This window comes from Beta vulgaris, chromosome 5, assembly GCF_026745355.1.
Source record: "Beta vulgaris subsp. vulgaris cultivar EL10 chromosome 5, EL10.2, whole genome shotgun sequence".
In the NCBI taxonomy this organism is placed as follows: Eukaryota; Viridiplantae; Streptophyta; class Magnoliopsida; order Caryophyllales; family Amaranthaceae; genus Beta; species Beta vulgaris.
The window spans coordinates 22,431,535-22,448,026 of record NC_079206.1 but is presented as its reverse complement, the minus strand read 5'-3'; the positions used below and the strand labels follow the sequence as shown (position 1 = coordinate 22,448,026).

The following is a 16,492-nucleotide window of genomic DNA, read 5'->3' as shown; positions in this document are numbered from 1 at the left end:
TAGGTGTGGCTGGCCGTACGTAATACGTGTTGCGTTTTATATATAATATACTCGTACTAAAACTAAGTTCGTCCTTCGGTCCTTTTTTGTTTTTGAGATGTACTGTTCTTCCTACTCTGTTTACATTCTTTCTTATAGCAAAAATCCATATGGTGTGACTCCAATTGATGACAGAGCCAAGAATATTCTAGTAGGATCGCCAAGTTTATATAATTTTTCCGTAGCAAACTAGATGTTACACTTTTCAAAACACACTTTTCTAGGCTATTTTTTTGAAGAGGAAAAAAATAGAGAGAAAGAAAAAAGAAGACTCATGTGATAGGATAATTAAAGATAGAGAGAGATTGTTACTTAAAAAGAAAGTGTAACATCTATTTTGTTACAGCATATTTGAAAAGTATAACATCTATTTTCTTATGGAGGAGGTAGTATTCTTTCATAATGGAAAAGAACCGCCCAAAATGGGTTATGTCATTAGGCAAACATAATGAAAATTCAAAATAAATATAGTGCAAAAATGAGAAATTTGAACATAAAACATGGAGTTTATATGCAAATCAAGTAAAAAATAAAAACAATTTTTAATTTCAATTTTTTAATGGAAAAATTGACATGCTGAGTCCCAATTGTGGGTGCTCAAGCATATTCAGTCCTAACTTGCAAATATTCATGAGTGGTCCTAACTTCCAAAAAATTGACTGGTCGATCGCAAAAAACTTAGTTTTAGAGGTGAAAATCATATTTTTGTTCAGTTTGCGATACATGCCGTGAAAGTTTGTATACTAGTTCTTGTTACAGTCGCATTGTCGTGATTCTTGTCCCATAAAGGGTGGTTCGCCAACCAACCTTAATTATGTGGTACGAATCACAAGAATGTAGTCGAAACAAGTACCAATACACCACTTTCATGGTAAGCATCCCGAGCCCGAAAAAAGGTATTTTTAACCGCAAAAATGAAGTTTTTTGCAAAAACGGACTTTACCAAACACCTATGTACAAGGAAATTCATGAGAATACAATGGAAACAAGTACCGACGAATATGCCAACTTTTATGGTAATCGTCTCAAAGTGGACATAAAGATGATTTCGACCTACAAAACAACATTTTTGCGAAAACAAACTCTGATGACCTCCTTTTATGGTACCCAAACCACAAGAATGCGGTCGAAAAGACCAATAAGCCACTTTCCCGAGCTAAACGAAAAAGTGTGCTTGACCTTGAAAATGACATTTTATGTGAAAATAGCCTCTAGGAACCATTTCTATTGGGAAAGAATCATGAGAATGCGGTTGAAAAACAATACAAATACCAATATGCTAACTTTCATTGTAAGCGTTGCGAGCGGGATTAAAAAGTGTTTTTAACATTAAAAATGATGTTTTTTTGCAAAAATGTACTCCATCAAATCATGAGAATGAGGTAAACATTTTTATAAATTTCTTTTTATTTCTTAAAAGATGTTAATTAGAGTTAATTAGGGGTAACAAGCAAATAAAAAAAGAAAAAAGGGAGTTAAATTGAGGCAATAGGGGTTTTTTGCTAATTAAAAAAATAAAAATGAAATTTTAACTTGTACAACAGGTCATTTGTAAATAGCGACCAATATTTGTAAACAATGAGCAATAGTTGGGGTCACTCAAGAATAATTGAAAGTTGAGACTGAGAAGGGCTAAACGCTCATAATAGGATATCTAGAAAGTATAGGGAGGAGTAGAGGACCATATGGCCTAACCCGACCCCCATATTATACTAGTTATTGCTCCCTTCATTCTTTCTATTGCAACAATGGGTTTGAGCTCGGTTGTTAAGAAAGTAAAAATGGTGGGTAGTTTAGCATAAAAATACCCCTTAAATTAACTTAACTAAAGTAGGAGAGAAAGAAATGCTTAATAAAGTAAAATTAACTTTATGAGGTAAAGTGAGTAATTAATGATGGTTTAATAAGATAAAGTAAAGGCAATATTGTCAAATTAAGTTAATTTCTTTAATCAAAGTGGAATTGTCGCAATAGACTAGCCCAATTATTGTTAAAAGAACGCAGTAAGTATAATCTAAGAGTAAATCTCGGATTTTCCCCAGTGAAATTTTTTGACAATATTCCTTAGTGGACCGTACTGCGAATTTTTTTTGGATCGGGACCGGATTTTTTCGGTACGGTTTGATTTTTGACCGGTTGGATCGGAATTTAATTTGAATTTTTTTATTCAAAAAATTAATTTTGCTAATGTTTAAACATATTAATAAATTAGATAGATTAAAAACTAATAATACTAAAAGCAATAATATTAAAGGCAATAAATATGAGGTTTTAACTTTTCTAAGTTTTAAATTTTTTTTTTTAATTTTCACACCGATTTTTACAAAAAAAAAAAAATTTGGTCCATTCCGATCCGGGTCGGAAAATTCCGGATTTGGACCGGACCGGATCAGAAACCTGGCATCTCGATCCAAAATTGCAAAACCAAGCCATGATTAGTTACAATGGAATTGCACAAAAAAATGTGTTCTTATTGAAAAGACTATATTTGATGCTTAAGAAATTTGCAAACTGTTGTCTGACTTTTGCAGGGACAGACCTATTGAGAATAAGGATATTGTTCTTTGGTACGTCTTGGGTTTCCATCACATACCATGTCAAGAAGAATTTCCGATAATGCCAACTGTAACTTCAGGTTTTGATTTGAAACCTGTTAATTTTTTCAGCCGAAATCCAATATTAGTTCGGAACTCGTCCAATGCTTGAAAGTAATGTATTCGTTTGCTAACCTATTGGGCATGCTCGAATATGTATTATCAAGCTAAGGGGAACATTGTATAGTTATGTAAGCTACTGATATATCAAACACATGAATTCCTTAAATAATGTAGACAGCGGAGAGCCTGAGACTCGATGGATATTATATTGTTTAGGTAAATACTATTTGATTAGTGCCATATGCGGTGTACAAGTAATAATACTATGATTCCTTATGATGTTACACATTTCCACAAGTTTTTTTTTTTTTTTTTTTTTTTGTTTGGCAGTAGCCAATAGCATAGATATTAGGGATACAGTTATCCTTCCGTGCCTTTTCAGCAAGTAAGTGGGCTTTATTAACTTTGTTCCTCCCAACATCAACATCATATATTATACGGTAAGCTCTAAAAAGATTAAGGAGTTTATAAATGTCTGATGACATTTTGGGTCATATGGCGCGCTTGATGTACTTACATTAATCCCGTGATGAGCTCCTCTGAATCAATTCATATCTTCATTATTAATAGATGAGTGGTGAATCTCTAACAAACGATTGTTGCAAAATTAGTTTATGGACCTTCCAAACAAGTTAATGCACATCCAATACTTTGATTCCGAATGCCACGAGATGCTTAGTCCTTGGGAGTTATCGGTTTTAATTAGATAAACCTTGCTAACGTATTTTGTTGCAATTTAATTGATTAAATTACAACGCTATTAAATTTAGTCGAAACGCAATAAATAGAGAAAAAAACAATAATTAATCTATTAATTATAGCAAAATATTCTCATTCACGTCACAAACTTTAAGAACAAATTTTACAACACATATGAGGATAAGCCAGGTTGGACAACTAAAGAGAAAACAAGAAGAATGTTACCTCCATGATTTCTTGCTTCAACTGGAGAATTACATAACTTGGCGCCATGACATGTTCTAAATCTAATGAACTAAATTCTAACCGCCGAAGGAGGTTGACTAGGCTACACTAAAAAAAAAATCTGCAAGTTGTTGTGTGTGATGTTGATTGTCCTCTACTTGATGATCCTTCTTTTATAATTCCATGCATTCTGGGAGGGAAAACATTTGAATCATCTTTGATTCAAATCTCAACCATAATTTGGTGTTGAATAACTGTAGCTTCACACGTTATTTTTAATGTGGATTCATCTCGGGATTTTTCTCTAACTGCTTATAACTTTGTCCTTCCTTGACTTTCATCTTTTGATGATCTTGATTTGACTTTGACTTACATTGACTTTATCATGTGGGCTTTATACTGTAATTGGGCCTTCATACTAAGGTGAGATTAAACCTTTTGAGGTCTAATACAACGTACCATAATAAATGCTATCATACATCTAAAAATGGTGGTAAGAAATTGTTCCCCTGATTTGTAGAGTGATGTACTCAGCACGCACAAATTATGAGCAAAGAAGGACTTTCAATAGTTACAGACAATATCATCTAGTAGTATTCTGAATGTGTCTTCCTCCATTGTTCTAAGGTGGTCGATGAACCTTTTTTTAGGATGGCTGAATTTAGTTGAGAATAACAATCTTTCGTGTAATCCCTCACCTTTCTTTCTAGCCATTGTGAAATCCATTAAGCAAGTCCGTATACGATGTAAACCTATAAGATTATTTGGTGATAACCAATAAGGATATACATCATAGGTCATGAGATCATACCATATTTGACATGCACATTTGTATTATACTACATCTCTTTAAGATGACCCATCCACCATTCTGTAAACTTTGATGCTCTTTGTGGTTCCTTTGACAAAGAGCTTTTTTAGATATCTCCAATGCATGTTAGGTTGCCATATTTCTTCTGTAATAGTTTTGGCCCATGATTTGCAAACCAGAAGAGATATAACCTGATCATCTTTTTCGAGTTTAGGAAATATCCACTTTTACATGATATCTAAATTGGACCCTATTTTAAAGACTTTAGATCCCCTTGTATGTTTTAGATCCTGTCATATGACAGGATTATCTGCAAAACATTTTCGAATAGAAGAAATCCATTTAGTGGATTTGTTCTTAATAAATTCATCTTTATCTTCACATATGACATTCAATACCTTATGATGATTTGTGCATTTTGATGGATATGACATATATTATGGGGCAGATTGATGAAACATGGATAGATATGTGTAATACATTTTAATTTAAGTCTCACATATATAAGGGAAGGGGAGAGCTATGATGTCCTCCCAATAAATTTACTTAATTACCCCTTAGCAAATCAATTACTCTACCAAAAAAAGAGGAAAGAAAATCAAACTCGAATATAGCATAAAAAAATTAACAAAGAAAATTAAATCAATCAAATATTTGATCAATCAATACACAATCAAGTAGTGAATCAAAAAGAAGGTGAAATGATTTAATTAAAACAAAATACTTTGTTGATAACAATATAAGAAATCCTTAATAAATCTACATAACATTTTAATAGCGCTCATCAGTTTTAATTTAAAAATCTTAAAGAAAGTGATATAGGCTTAATCGACAAAATTAACTAGCCCAAAAAACATGTATAATGTTCAAATTTTACCTTTGTTTATGCCCTAAAAACTCATAAATTATGTTTTAAAAAATTGAGACACGCATTGCATGCATAAATTGTTGATATATATATATATATATATATATATATATATAATATATATATATATAATATATATATATATATATATATTGAAGACTTTGATGTTTTAACTGTCCAATAATTTTTCCTTACTGCTTAATTCATGGGAACAATTTTTTGAGGAATACAAGTATAAATGGACACGTGTTTGTTTTCACTTCACTTTGATGAAATAAAAACTAATTGTTTAGACAATTAAATCATTAAAAATGTACTTAAGAAGATTACTATTTGAAGTAATTTCATGACATTTATGTTTTTGTTGAAACACGACATCATGTTGTTCCCATATAGATGGATGATATTTCTTTAGAAATTTGTCATTCAAGGCTCTATCTTTTATGTTGCCATCTATATCTTTTAATAGGTATGTATTTCCAGACATTTTCTTATGAATGATAAAGGAACCTTGCCACTTGGGTGACATTTCCCTAACTGATGATCTTTTTAAGATGCTTTTGGCAGAAACATTTTCCAAACCTTATCATTCTCTTGGAACTTTTTAGGCACTACTTTTGCTGTAGTCCCTAACAACCTTTTCTTTTTGGATCCTCATTTTTGCTAAAGCTTCTTCCTTATCTTCTAGAACATCCATAATTTCAATTTTCATTGCTTGTGAATAGTCATCTCATGATAATCCCATTTGTTGGGATACACTAGATGACCTTACCTTCACTTCACAGGGATTATTGGAGTGTGTCCATAAACTAAGTTAAAAGGAGTAACTCCTCTTGCTTCCTTTTTAGAGGTTATGTAGGCCCATAGGGCATATAACAACAATTCATCCCATTTTCTTGGATTATTATCTATTAACTTTGAGATCCCTTTTACTATGATCTTATCGGTATGCTCAGCTTGACCACTTGCTTGAGCATAGATGAATGCAACTTAGTAATCCCAAATTGATTAAGATTATCAAGTAAGTCAGGGTTCCTGAATATTGTGGCTTGATCAAAGGTTATAGTTTATGGAATTTCAAATCTTGTAAAGATTTTCTCTTCCAAGAAATTTATTACAACCTGAGTATTGATCTTATTGAAAGCCTGAGCCTCCACCCATTTGGTGAAGTAATCAGACACCACTAGGATGTGTGAATGCTTCTTAGAGGATGTAGGATTGATTTCTCCTATGGCATCCACTGCCCATATTCTAAAAGGCCAAGGTTTATGAATGTATTGATTATTCGATTCTTTTTCCCTTTTCTGTTTAGATAAAAAATTCCTTGATTCTTACAGTTCGAGGAAATCGGAATAGCTCCTATACTACTACATGTCATTTGTATGAATTCGAATGGGATTCCACTATTTATTATTGATTCTTAAAAAGGATAGTTCTGAGGCTGGGGACCTACTGATGGGTCCAAACTTCTGATATCTTTTACAACCTTTAGCACCATTTATACAATCCTTTCTCATAGTAGGCAAATAGAAACCATGTTTGTGCAACAACCATCTCATTTTTATGCCGTTTTGATGAGCACCACATAGCCCTTGGTGAATCTCTGTCATGAGAGTTAGAGCTTCTCCATCATCCACACACTTCAAAAGTAATCCATATGGATCCTTTCACCAAATTGCATGCAAAACTTAGTTGTTGCCATTTTGACTCTATTTGGCACTTTTGTTCCAGTTGGGTTGTAACGCCCGGAAAAATTACGTAACCTTAATCGTCAACGGAAGCATAACTTAATCATGTGGGTTATGGCCCACAAATAAAATAATAGCCTAAAATTAAAAATTCACTATACATTACTCATCGTAAAATAATACTTGTTTATCCATCATACAAAAAATCCTAAAACCTCATAGAATCATACAAAATCTCCATAACGCAGTATAATAGTGATCCACAACTGTTATTCCATACCTAAAACATAAAACAAAACGTCATGAGCCGAGGCTGAGTAACATACTACTCTAACATCGTAAATTCATTTCACATCATTTTGTTTATAAACAGGGAGGAGAGAATAAGTAAAACATTTTACAAACATAGCATAACATGTTACATTATCTTCTTTATCATATTCATCATCATACATCTTTTACTTTGGTAACTTGGCTAGTACAACGGAAGGGACGTCTCCCCAGAACATAATAACGTCGTAAACGGAAGGCAGCCACCCGAGGACAAAAGCCCTCACTAAACGGAAGGTGGCGTTATTTGCCCAGAATGCACAGTGCCTCCCGAGGACAATAGCCCTCAGTAAACGGAAGGTGGTTAACCGGCCGGAAAGTACATGCACGACCCGGGATAACAGAATACTTGCGAAGAACCGTCTTTCACTTGAATTTATCATGTTTCATTTCTTTTAAGCATATCATCATCATCGTGAATAATTATATTCATTCATTTCATCATAACATCATCATCATCATTTCATCGTATCATCATATCCATCATAAAACATTTCATTTCCCACAATCCATATATAAAACATAATATTAATCATGATCATAAAACATACTTCGAAGGGGAATGCGGGTGTTAGTAGTAGACGTAACCTGAATTCCTGCTTACCAACCATGATAGCCGTGGGAGGCTTGTAATATCCTTTATCTTTTCTATTCAAGAATAATTTTATTAATGAACGTTTCGTTATTTAGCTTTTAAGCGTAAATATTAGTTGGCACTTATTAAGGTCATAGTGGTCATTATTATAACGTCGTAAAGGTCTCCTTAAAGGTCATTATTTCTTAATCGGTAATAACTTTTTAATTAAGGTGACTCTTTAAACACTAACTAGGTGAAATAACTCGTTCAGTTACACTTTTAGAATTATCGAAACATTAAGGTTATATTACTACATATTGTATAACCTTTCGAAAACATAACATTATTCTAGTTCATAGTTAATAACTATTTAGTCGTCCATTAATAAATTAATTAAGTTTAAAGTTATAATAGATCCATTAACATTATTATCATAATACTTAATCATTTAAAACTAACAAGTCAAGTAACTAGTGGTTATAAGTAAACTTAAAGATTAGTGAAATACTTATAACTTAAACTCAATTATAAATAATAAGCTTAATGAATTATTTATAATTAGTTTTAGTTAACTCAAGCAACTTAGTCATTAGGAATTATAGCCCAAACATAGTTTTAGCAAATAAGTTAGGTGGTTTAATGAAACTAACTAAATCAGTCCATGAATAACCATAACAAGCCCATACAACAATTTTAAACTATCTTTTAGTCCAACACATAATAAAATTCAGATTTATAAACACTTGAGTTTAGTCCAAAGGTATTTTCCTAGGCCCAAACTAAAGAACTAACTAAAGAATTAAAGATGGGATTGCATTATAAACTAAGGAAATCAAAAATTAAAAGGAGAAAACAAAATATCACCTCTCCTACTAGGAATAGTGAGGACAAAGTCGTGGCAGGGGATGGGACGCCGACTCTGGTGGACGGCGGCAAGCAGCAGCACGGTCTCCGGCGATGGTCTCCGGTGGTTCGGCGCACGCGGGTCGTCGGTGGTGCTACGCGGTGCTGCAGCACGCGAAGATAAAGAGGGGTGAGAGAGACAGCGCGAGGAGGAGAGAGAACGAATGCTTGCCGGTGCGACGGATGGCCGGCGAGCGACGGCGAGGCCAGGGGAAGGTGTGACGGAGCGCGGCACAGGTCCGGCGTCGCCTGAGTTGGCCGACGGGAGTGTGCCGTGGGGGGGGGGATAGAAACAGAGGAGAGAGAGAGTGAAAAAAATTTGGGGTTTCCTTTTTGGGTTCCTTTAGTCACTCTTTCCGGCGATTATTGACTGAAAATTCTAATTAGTGAGAGAAGAGAGGATGAAGGTTGTTGTTGGTGGATTCTTGGTGTCGAATCTCCATGGCTATTTATAGGGAAGTTGGGAGCCTAAAATCAGTGGTTGGGAGGGAGAACTTGGAGTAAATAATCTGAAATTCTAGCTTGAAGAAGCAATGGTGAGGGATTGGTGACAAATTTTGACTGAAGAAGAAGAAGAGAGTGTGATTGCATGAGTGCCAAATGGCCATGGAAGGGTGAGGAAGAAGGCAAAATTAATGGGGGATTGACCATAGCTTTCTTTTCTCTTTTTCCTTTTTATTTTGGAAACCAAAAATCAGAAATATTTCCACACTAACACTCTTAAACGTAGCTTAGTAAAATTTTGGTGCAATGTTGACATTTTGTACTTTAGTGAATTAACAACTACATTAGCCTTTTTGTTTAACTCGTGAAATTGTAAATTATAAACTATCGTCACTAGTATATTAATATTTTTAAGTTGGGAATTTTTATATTCGTTTTTTATATGTTACTTAATTAGTGAAACTTTAAGTAAAATATAATTTAACTACTCATAAGTAAATAATTAATTATTTACTTAAACACGTTTAAGTTTTCAGGATAATACATGGGTTATGGAGATAGTGGATGATCTTATCTCTTTAGTCCTTTTCCTCCCTTAATATTGAAACTTTATAGAATTCCAATATGTTTTATTGTATTTCTTTATCAGTTTCATTAAGAGGATCTAAGATCTTTTCTTGGAGAATGATATCTTCATTTTTTGAAGGTACCTCTTCTCTAGCAGAAGCTATTTGGGACATTTGATCTGTTATTTTATTTTCTTCTCTAAGAATGTGTATGAAAATAATTTCCTTAAATTGTTTAGACAATTCTTGTGCTTTCTTTCCACACTCCTGTGATACTGACGATATACATTTAAATTCTTCAGTCATTTGATAAATGACCAGTTGAGAATCCCCGTATATCTTTGCTCTCTTAGCTCCCAACTCTAGCAACAACTCCAACTCGGTTAACAAAGCTTCATATTTTGCTCCATTGTTGGTGCATGAACCCTTTAGGGTCATTGTCAATTTGGTTGGGATTCCACCAGAAGAGAGAATCACTAGTAGATTAATTGTTTATTGCTGCGGTGATATTATTGCGGTTTTACCCATACGTAACAATATATCACGTAAAAAAAAGGTAAATATAAAATAAAGATATTGCTGCTGTTTCGGCCTAAAATCGCAGCAATATGGTATCAATAGGAAAAAAGTTGACTAATTGACCAGACATATTGCTGCGGTTTTTAACAGAAACGGCAACAATATATTAAAAAAATATTTTATTATATTAATGCGGTTTTTGTCAGAAACCGCAGCAATATCATTAAAAAATATTAAAAAAACAGGTATAAAACATGCATATCATAGTTAGGGTTTCATTTTTTTCTCACTTTTATTCTCTCAACACTCAGCGGTCGTTTCCTCTGCTCTCTGCTCTCTCCTCTCAAACTCTCACTCTGCTCTCATCATCTCATCGGCCACTCCTCTCACTCTACTCTCATCATCTCACCGTTCTTCATCGTCGGTCGTTCTTAACGTCAGTCGTTCTTCACCGTCGGCCCACCGGCCTCGACCCCAAGTCGCCACTCCTATCTTACTCTGGTCTCATCATCTCACCGGTCTTCATCATTGTCCATTCTTCATCGTCGGTCGTTCATCGTCGTCCAGTCTTCACTGTCGGTTGTTCATCGTCGGTCGTTCATCGTCGTCCCGTCTTCATCATCGTTATCGTAAGCTCGAAGACAAATACTCCTTTCATTTTTTTTTATCTTTTCTCGTTTTTTTTTTCATTTTGGTTGGTTAGATTTTTTTTTTCGCGGACTCGAAGATCTTGTCTCGTTCTTTTTTCATCAGACTCGAAGATATGGTTTTCTTCGTCTTTTTTTTTCGTTGTTTAATTGTTTCAAATTTCTTTATTTTTTCGTTTTTTATTATTTCAGATTTTTTTTTATTATTTCAGCTCTATTTTTTTTGTTTTTTTTTTTTCCTGATGTAGTATTAAATTTGTCTCTTTATTTTTTTGTTTATGTGTTAGAATTAATGTTAAGCTGATGTAATGTTAAGTTTGTCTTCATTTTTTTTGAATTTTTATGTTTGTAGTTTGATTTTATTGAAATTTTTTGACCCGTACCCCAACCTATTGCTACGGTTTTTGCTAGGAACCGCAGCAATATGCTGATTATTTATTATAAAATAGAGTATATTGCTGCGATTTGCTCTAGAAACTGGAGCAATATATATGAATTTTGCTAATATAAAATAAATATATTGATGCGGTTTTCGCTAGAAGTCGCAGCAATATGCTAAAAACCGCAGCAATTTATTAATTACCTATTGTTGCCCCCATAATTGTTGCGCGGCTAAAACCGCCGCAATAGGCAACTTAATGACCGCAGCAATAAGCATTTATTCTACTAGTGTATATGTATTCCATCTCCTGATGTTTCTCTGGTGTTAGATCCATCAAAGAACAAGACCCATGGAAGGATGTCCTCATCAATGATTCCAGATTCACAACAAGGATCGGTTGCTAAGAAGTCAGCTAGAGCTTGACCTTTTACTGCCTATGGGAACATGTATATTAGGTCGAATTGCAGTAAATGTAGACTCCATTTGCTTAACCTTTCTTTTATAAAAGGTTGAGATATCATATATTTTATGACATCTATAGGAAATACTACTTCTACTGTGAAGGCCAATAGTGTATGAGCTTGACTGATGCATCATATAAGCATAAACACCATATTTCTTCCATGGTATACCTTTTCTCTGTGTCATGCAGAATTCTACTTAAACAAAATATAGTTGCTCATGTCCCTTCTCATCTTCTTCAGTGAGAAGACTACCAATGAAATTTTCGCAGGCAGACGGATATAACCTTAATGGTTTTCCATTTTACCTTGGAGGGATCAATACAGGAGGACTTGCCAAATCTTGTTTGATTTGATTAAAGGTCTTTTAGTGCTCCTCGTTCCATTTGAACTCTAATTCATGTTTTAATCCTAATAAAGGTGAAAACTTTTTAGTTTTTCAAGCTAGATTGGTCATGAATCTCCTAATGCAATTTCTCCGTCCAATGAATCTTTGTAGTTCCTTCTTATTAGAAGGTGGTTTGGCAGCCAATACTGCTTTTGCCTTGTTTTGGTCAATCTCCATTCTATTTTTATGAATGAGAAATCATAAAAAGTTATTGGCTTTAACTCCGAATACACATTTGAGTGGATCCATTTTTAGGTGATATTCTCTCATTCTAGTGAATTACTTAACCAAATGCTCTTTACTTAAAAAGTCATCTGATTTCACGAGTATGTCATTCACATATACTTCTATGATCTTACCAATCATGTCTTTAAAGATTGCATCCATTGCTCCTTGGTATGTAGTGCCAGCATTTTTTAATCCAAATGGCATGGCCACGTATTCAACAAGCATAATGATTTTGGACATCTAAAGGTTGTTTTATTACAGTCCTCTTCTACAATACTTAATTGGTAATAACCTGCATATCCATCCATAAAAGATGTGTATTCTTATCTTGATGCTACATCTATTAGGAGATCACCTACAGGCATGGGATATTGATCCTTAGGTGTTACTTTATTTAGGTCCCTAAAATCAATGCAGATTTGTATCTTGCCATTTTTCTTAACTGCTAGGACTATATTAGAAATCCAGTCAGCATATTGGCAAGGCCTTATGAGCTTTGCTTTAAGACGTTTGTAACAGCCCGCTCTTTCGAGGTGCTAATGAAACACACTCGACCTCCACAAACTAGAATTGATTCTTAATTAAATTAATTTGCAGCGGAAAAACAACCTTAATGACATCAGTAACTCCACTTTCATTCCCAAAAAATATAAATAACTATTCTCAAATCAGCTATCTAAAATACAAACTAAATCCTTAACAAAACAGAATCCTATTCCTGCCCCACTTCCAATTCCGAGCTCTGAATATCGAACCTGCAAATTTAATAGAAGAAATACAAAATAAACAAAATTCCAAAATGAGTGGAAAACTCGTAGCCTTTACTTCATCCCGTTATAAAAATTTTTATCGCAAATCATTTTTTTCCGTCACAACACTAGCATAGCTTATTCTCTTAAACAAATAAGTGGCAAGTATAGGCTTTGGACAAACTGGTACAACTGTCGCGTGCCTACCGAAATTTAAACCTAACCCTAACCTCCTAACAATAATGTAGTAGGGTAAGTCAGGGTCGATCCCACAGAGAACTGGTTTTATTGTACTATTTCTCGTGTTAAGTTAGAACCCCTGTTTTCGAGAAAATATCAACTAACTATCTCACCAAATAGAAGTTTAAACTACTGAGCAAATAATATAAAGTAATAGAAATCGAGAGAAAATAAATAGGGATCGAGAGACATATACTGGCATTGGATGTTTGATTGATCATTGAAATAACAAGTAATGAAACATAAGTTATAGATTACGTAAATACCTTAACGTCAACTAACAAACTTCCCTTAGTGACAAATAAACCAAACAAGCTCTTGGAATATTATCTAACTAACAATCAATCTAGAATAAGCTCTCTAGACTCGATTAATTAGCAGCATTAATAATTAGGAAGTAGTTGACTTAAGCCACAATCTCACAAGCTCGGATTGTACGACGTAAAGGGTCGATAACCATAGGTAATTGACAGGTTTTAGTCACTAGTCAAACACCTAATTGCTACTTATGAAACCAACAGGGACAATTACGTATCACAAGTCGAAATCCTAGCAAATGAAATAGTCAATTACAGTAAAGATGGCCGGTCTAAAATATAATTCGACTAACTCAACGTAATAAAACAGAGTACTAACCCAATCAAAGCACAAACGTAATCACATAATTAATAAAAATCAAAACTTTATCATTCTCACATCAAAAATCCAATGCCCAATATATCTCCCAACCCTAAGAACAATTAGCCTAACATAGTTAAAATTTAGATATTAATAGTATCTCTAATAGAGTGATTCATACTTCAAAAAAAAAGAGTTTGACCTAAGTAAATTCTGCAAAAAAATCAAGCTAAGGTAATATGGAGAAATCAGATGTCTATGAAAGATAAAGCAAAGTATATGATTTTTTTAAAACAAAGAAAGGTAAAGTTATTTATACCTACTCTAATCTAAAGCTATTCTACCATCATCTTACAGTGAAGTTCACGAGAAATTGCAATTGAACCAAACTTTCCTTGCCACCGCCCTGTACTCACTGCCCTTTCTTTTTGTTTCCTTCCTTCCAGCCGAAAACCACACTACCCTCACCTATTGTTGCTGCTGAAGAAGCTCAAAGAAATCCAAGCCCAGCAAAATCCAAGAGCCCCACGCTGAGAAAATCGAAGCCCAAAAAAAAACCGAGAGCCCTACGCTGCTCCCTCTCCCCTTTTCTTTTGTCTTTGTTAATGTTGCTTAACAATTCCTCAAAGCCCAATTAGAAGAGGTGTTAATGGGTTGCTCTTGAATTGAGTCCAATGCCACTTTGTTGCTAAAATCACCTTCCTATAAACAATATAATAAAACAGTAGTCAATCGTGTCTCAGAATGAAAATCACTTAAAAGACTCTTTTAGATACAATAATCCATATAATATGAATAATTTAAGATACTAAAATATAAATATTTACAAGTCTATCAAACTCCCCCATACTTACACTTTTGCTTGTCCCCAAGCAGACACACAAAAACATAGAAGTTCAACTTTTGAAACGAGAGATGTCGAATTTTCAAATCATGCGACATACACAACACAACACTGAACCACAACATCAAACTACCATATACGCGCATCACGAACTCTAAAGGCCACTTACAAACTCAGCGAATCCATCGCAAGTTACTTCCACTAAAACGATAGTAAAACAACTCAAAAGATCATTAGGATTTGTGTCAAGGATGCAATGGCCTATGGTGATGAAAAGGTGTGGAAGATATTTAGGAAAGTGGTGGTAAAAATCCAATGATTAGTAAAGCATAGCCGCACCACGAACATAATATAAGATTGCACACTTCCTCCATTTTTTTTTTCTTAAAGAGTCCCCTTTTTTTTCACTTAGTTTCATGACTCTTAATGTTCTGTCTTTTACCAATAGCTCTTGTAACAAGCTTTCGACTAGTGACTCCAGTTCCAGTTGGCCCAAGGCACTAGGTTTTAAGATACCCCTACGAGTTTACTCACTCGAGCTACCGGATCAAAAGATAGAATCATCACATGTACATATTTGGGCTCAATTTTCTTTTATCTCAGAATTTTGTTTCGTAAACTGTTTTCACAACTTTTCAACTTTTTATTTATTTATTTTTTTTTCGAGCCCAAACATAGGTACACAGAGCCTTTAAAATATGAAACTTTTCAATATTCACATCACTACTCAATTATGACAATATTCCACTTCAAAATTTCATATGCTTTACTAATCTTAGAGAAAGGTAAAACACTTGGTTTTTCCGGATAACAGCTCTTTTGTGAGTTCAGCAAGAAAATAGGCAAACAAAGCTCAAAGTTGGCTCACTAGTGGGATTACGCCATTGGTAGGATTTGTTTGGCTCAATGTGGTGGTATAACCTAAATGCCTAAATCATCTCTCTCTTGTCATTTCGCCACAAATTTAGCTTTAGCAAACCGTTGAATATTCACAAAAACCGGACTCTCATGAGTTCATGGAAAAGCAGACTATATACAAGTCCAAATACCAAAGTCAGTATCACGGAGTGGGAAGCATGCTAAAAGTGTTGGATACCAAAAGAATGTAACTTCTAAAAAAAATCGGCAGCATCTCCCGTAAAATATGGCAGAGGCAAACTACGCCATAAGAGTAAAGCTCTGCTTTAACTCAACCAATTACCAGCACAAGCAAATAACGAGCCAATCCACTATAACACACACCAAAATGAAACATCCAGCATTCTCTCCCATTAAGAACCATAAATCAATACTTCTTCCCCCACACTTGAACTGTACATTGTCCACAATGGAAAAGAGAAAGAATAAAAAAAAAGAAAAAGAAAACAAAGGAAGAAATAAGAGAGAAGGTGAGAGCTAGGAGCAACACAACCTGGTGACATGCAGTGGATGAGGGCGGGAGTTCTCAGTTGTGACATCTTGCCACGGCTAGAACCTGCTCACGTATGAATCAGAAATAAGATGAAGCACTGCTGTGCTAAAAGTTCCCTCGGTACACCCCCACACTTGAATCACGTTCAGTGAATATCAAACACAACAAAGCATGCAGAGAGGTTTGTTCTTGTGCTCC

The 16,492-nt window shown here is 34.3% G+C and overlaps 1 protein-coding gene across 1 annotated transcript; it reads right to left on the bottom strand.

Annotated features, from left to right (window-relative positions):
* Positions 1 to 9,870: 9,870 nt before the first annotated feature.
* Positions 9,871 to 10,245, bottom strand: LOC109134881 (uncharacterized). The gene has a single exon (XM_019249278.1). It carries the CDS (start codon positions 10,243 to 10,245, stop codon positions 9,871 to 9,873), a length of 375 nt encoding a protein of 124 aa, XP_019104823.1.
* Between the last annotated feature and the right edge of the window lie 6,247 nt (positions 10,246 to 16,492).

Bases quoted from the DNA above. Each gene is read 5' to 3' on its own strand.
- LOC109134881 (XM_019249278.1), bottom strand. From the start codon at position 10,245: ATGACCCTAAAGGGTTCATGCACCAACAATGGAGCAAAATATGAAGCT.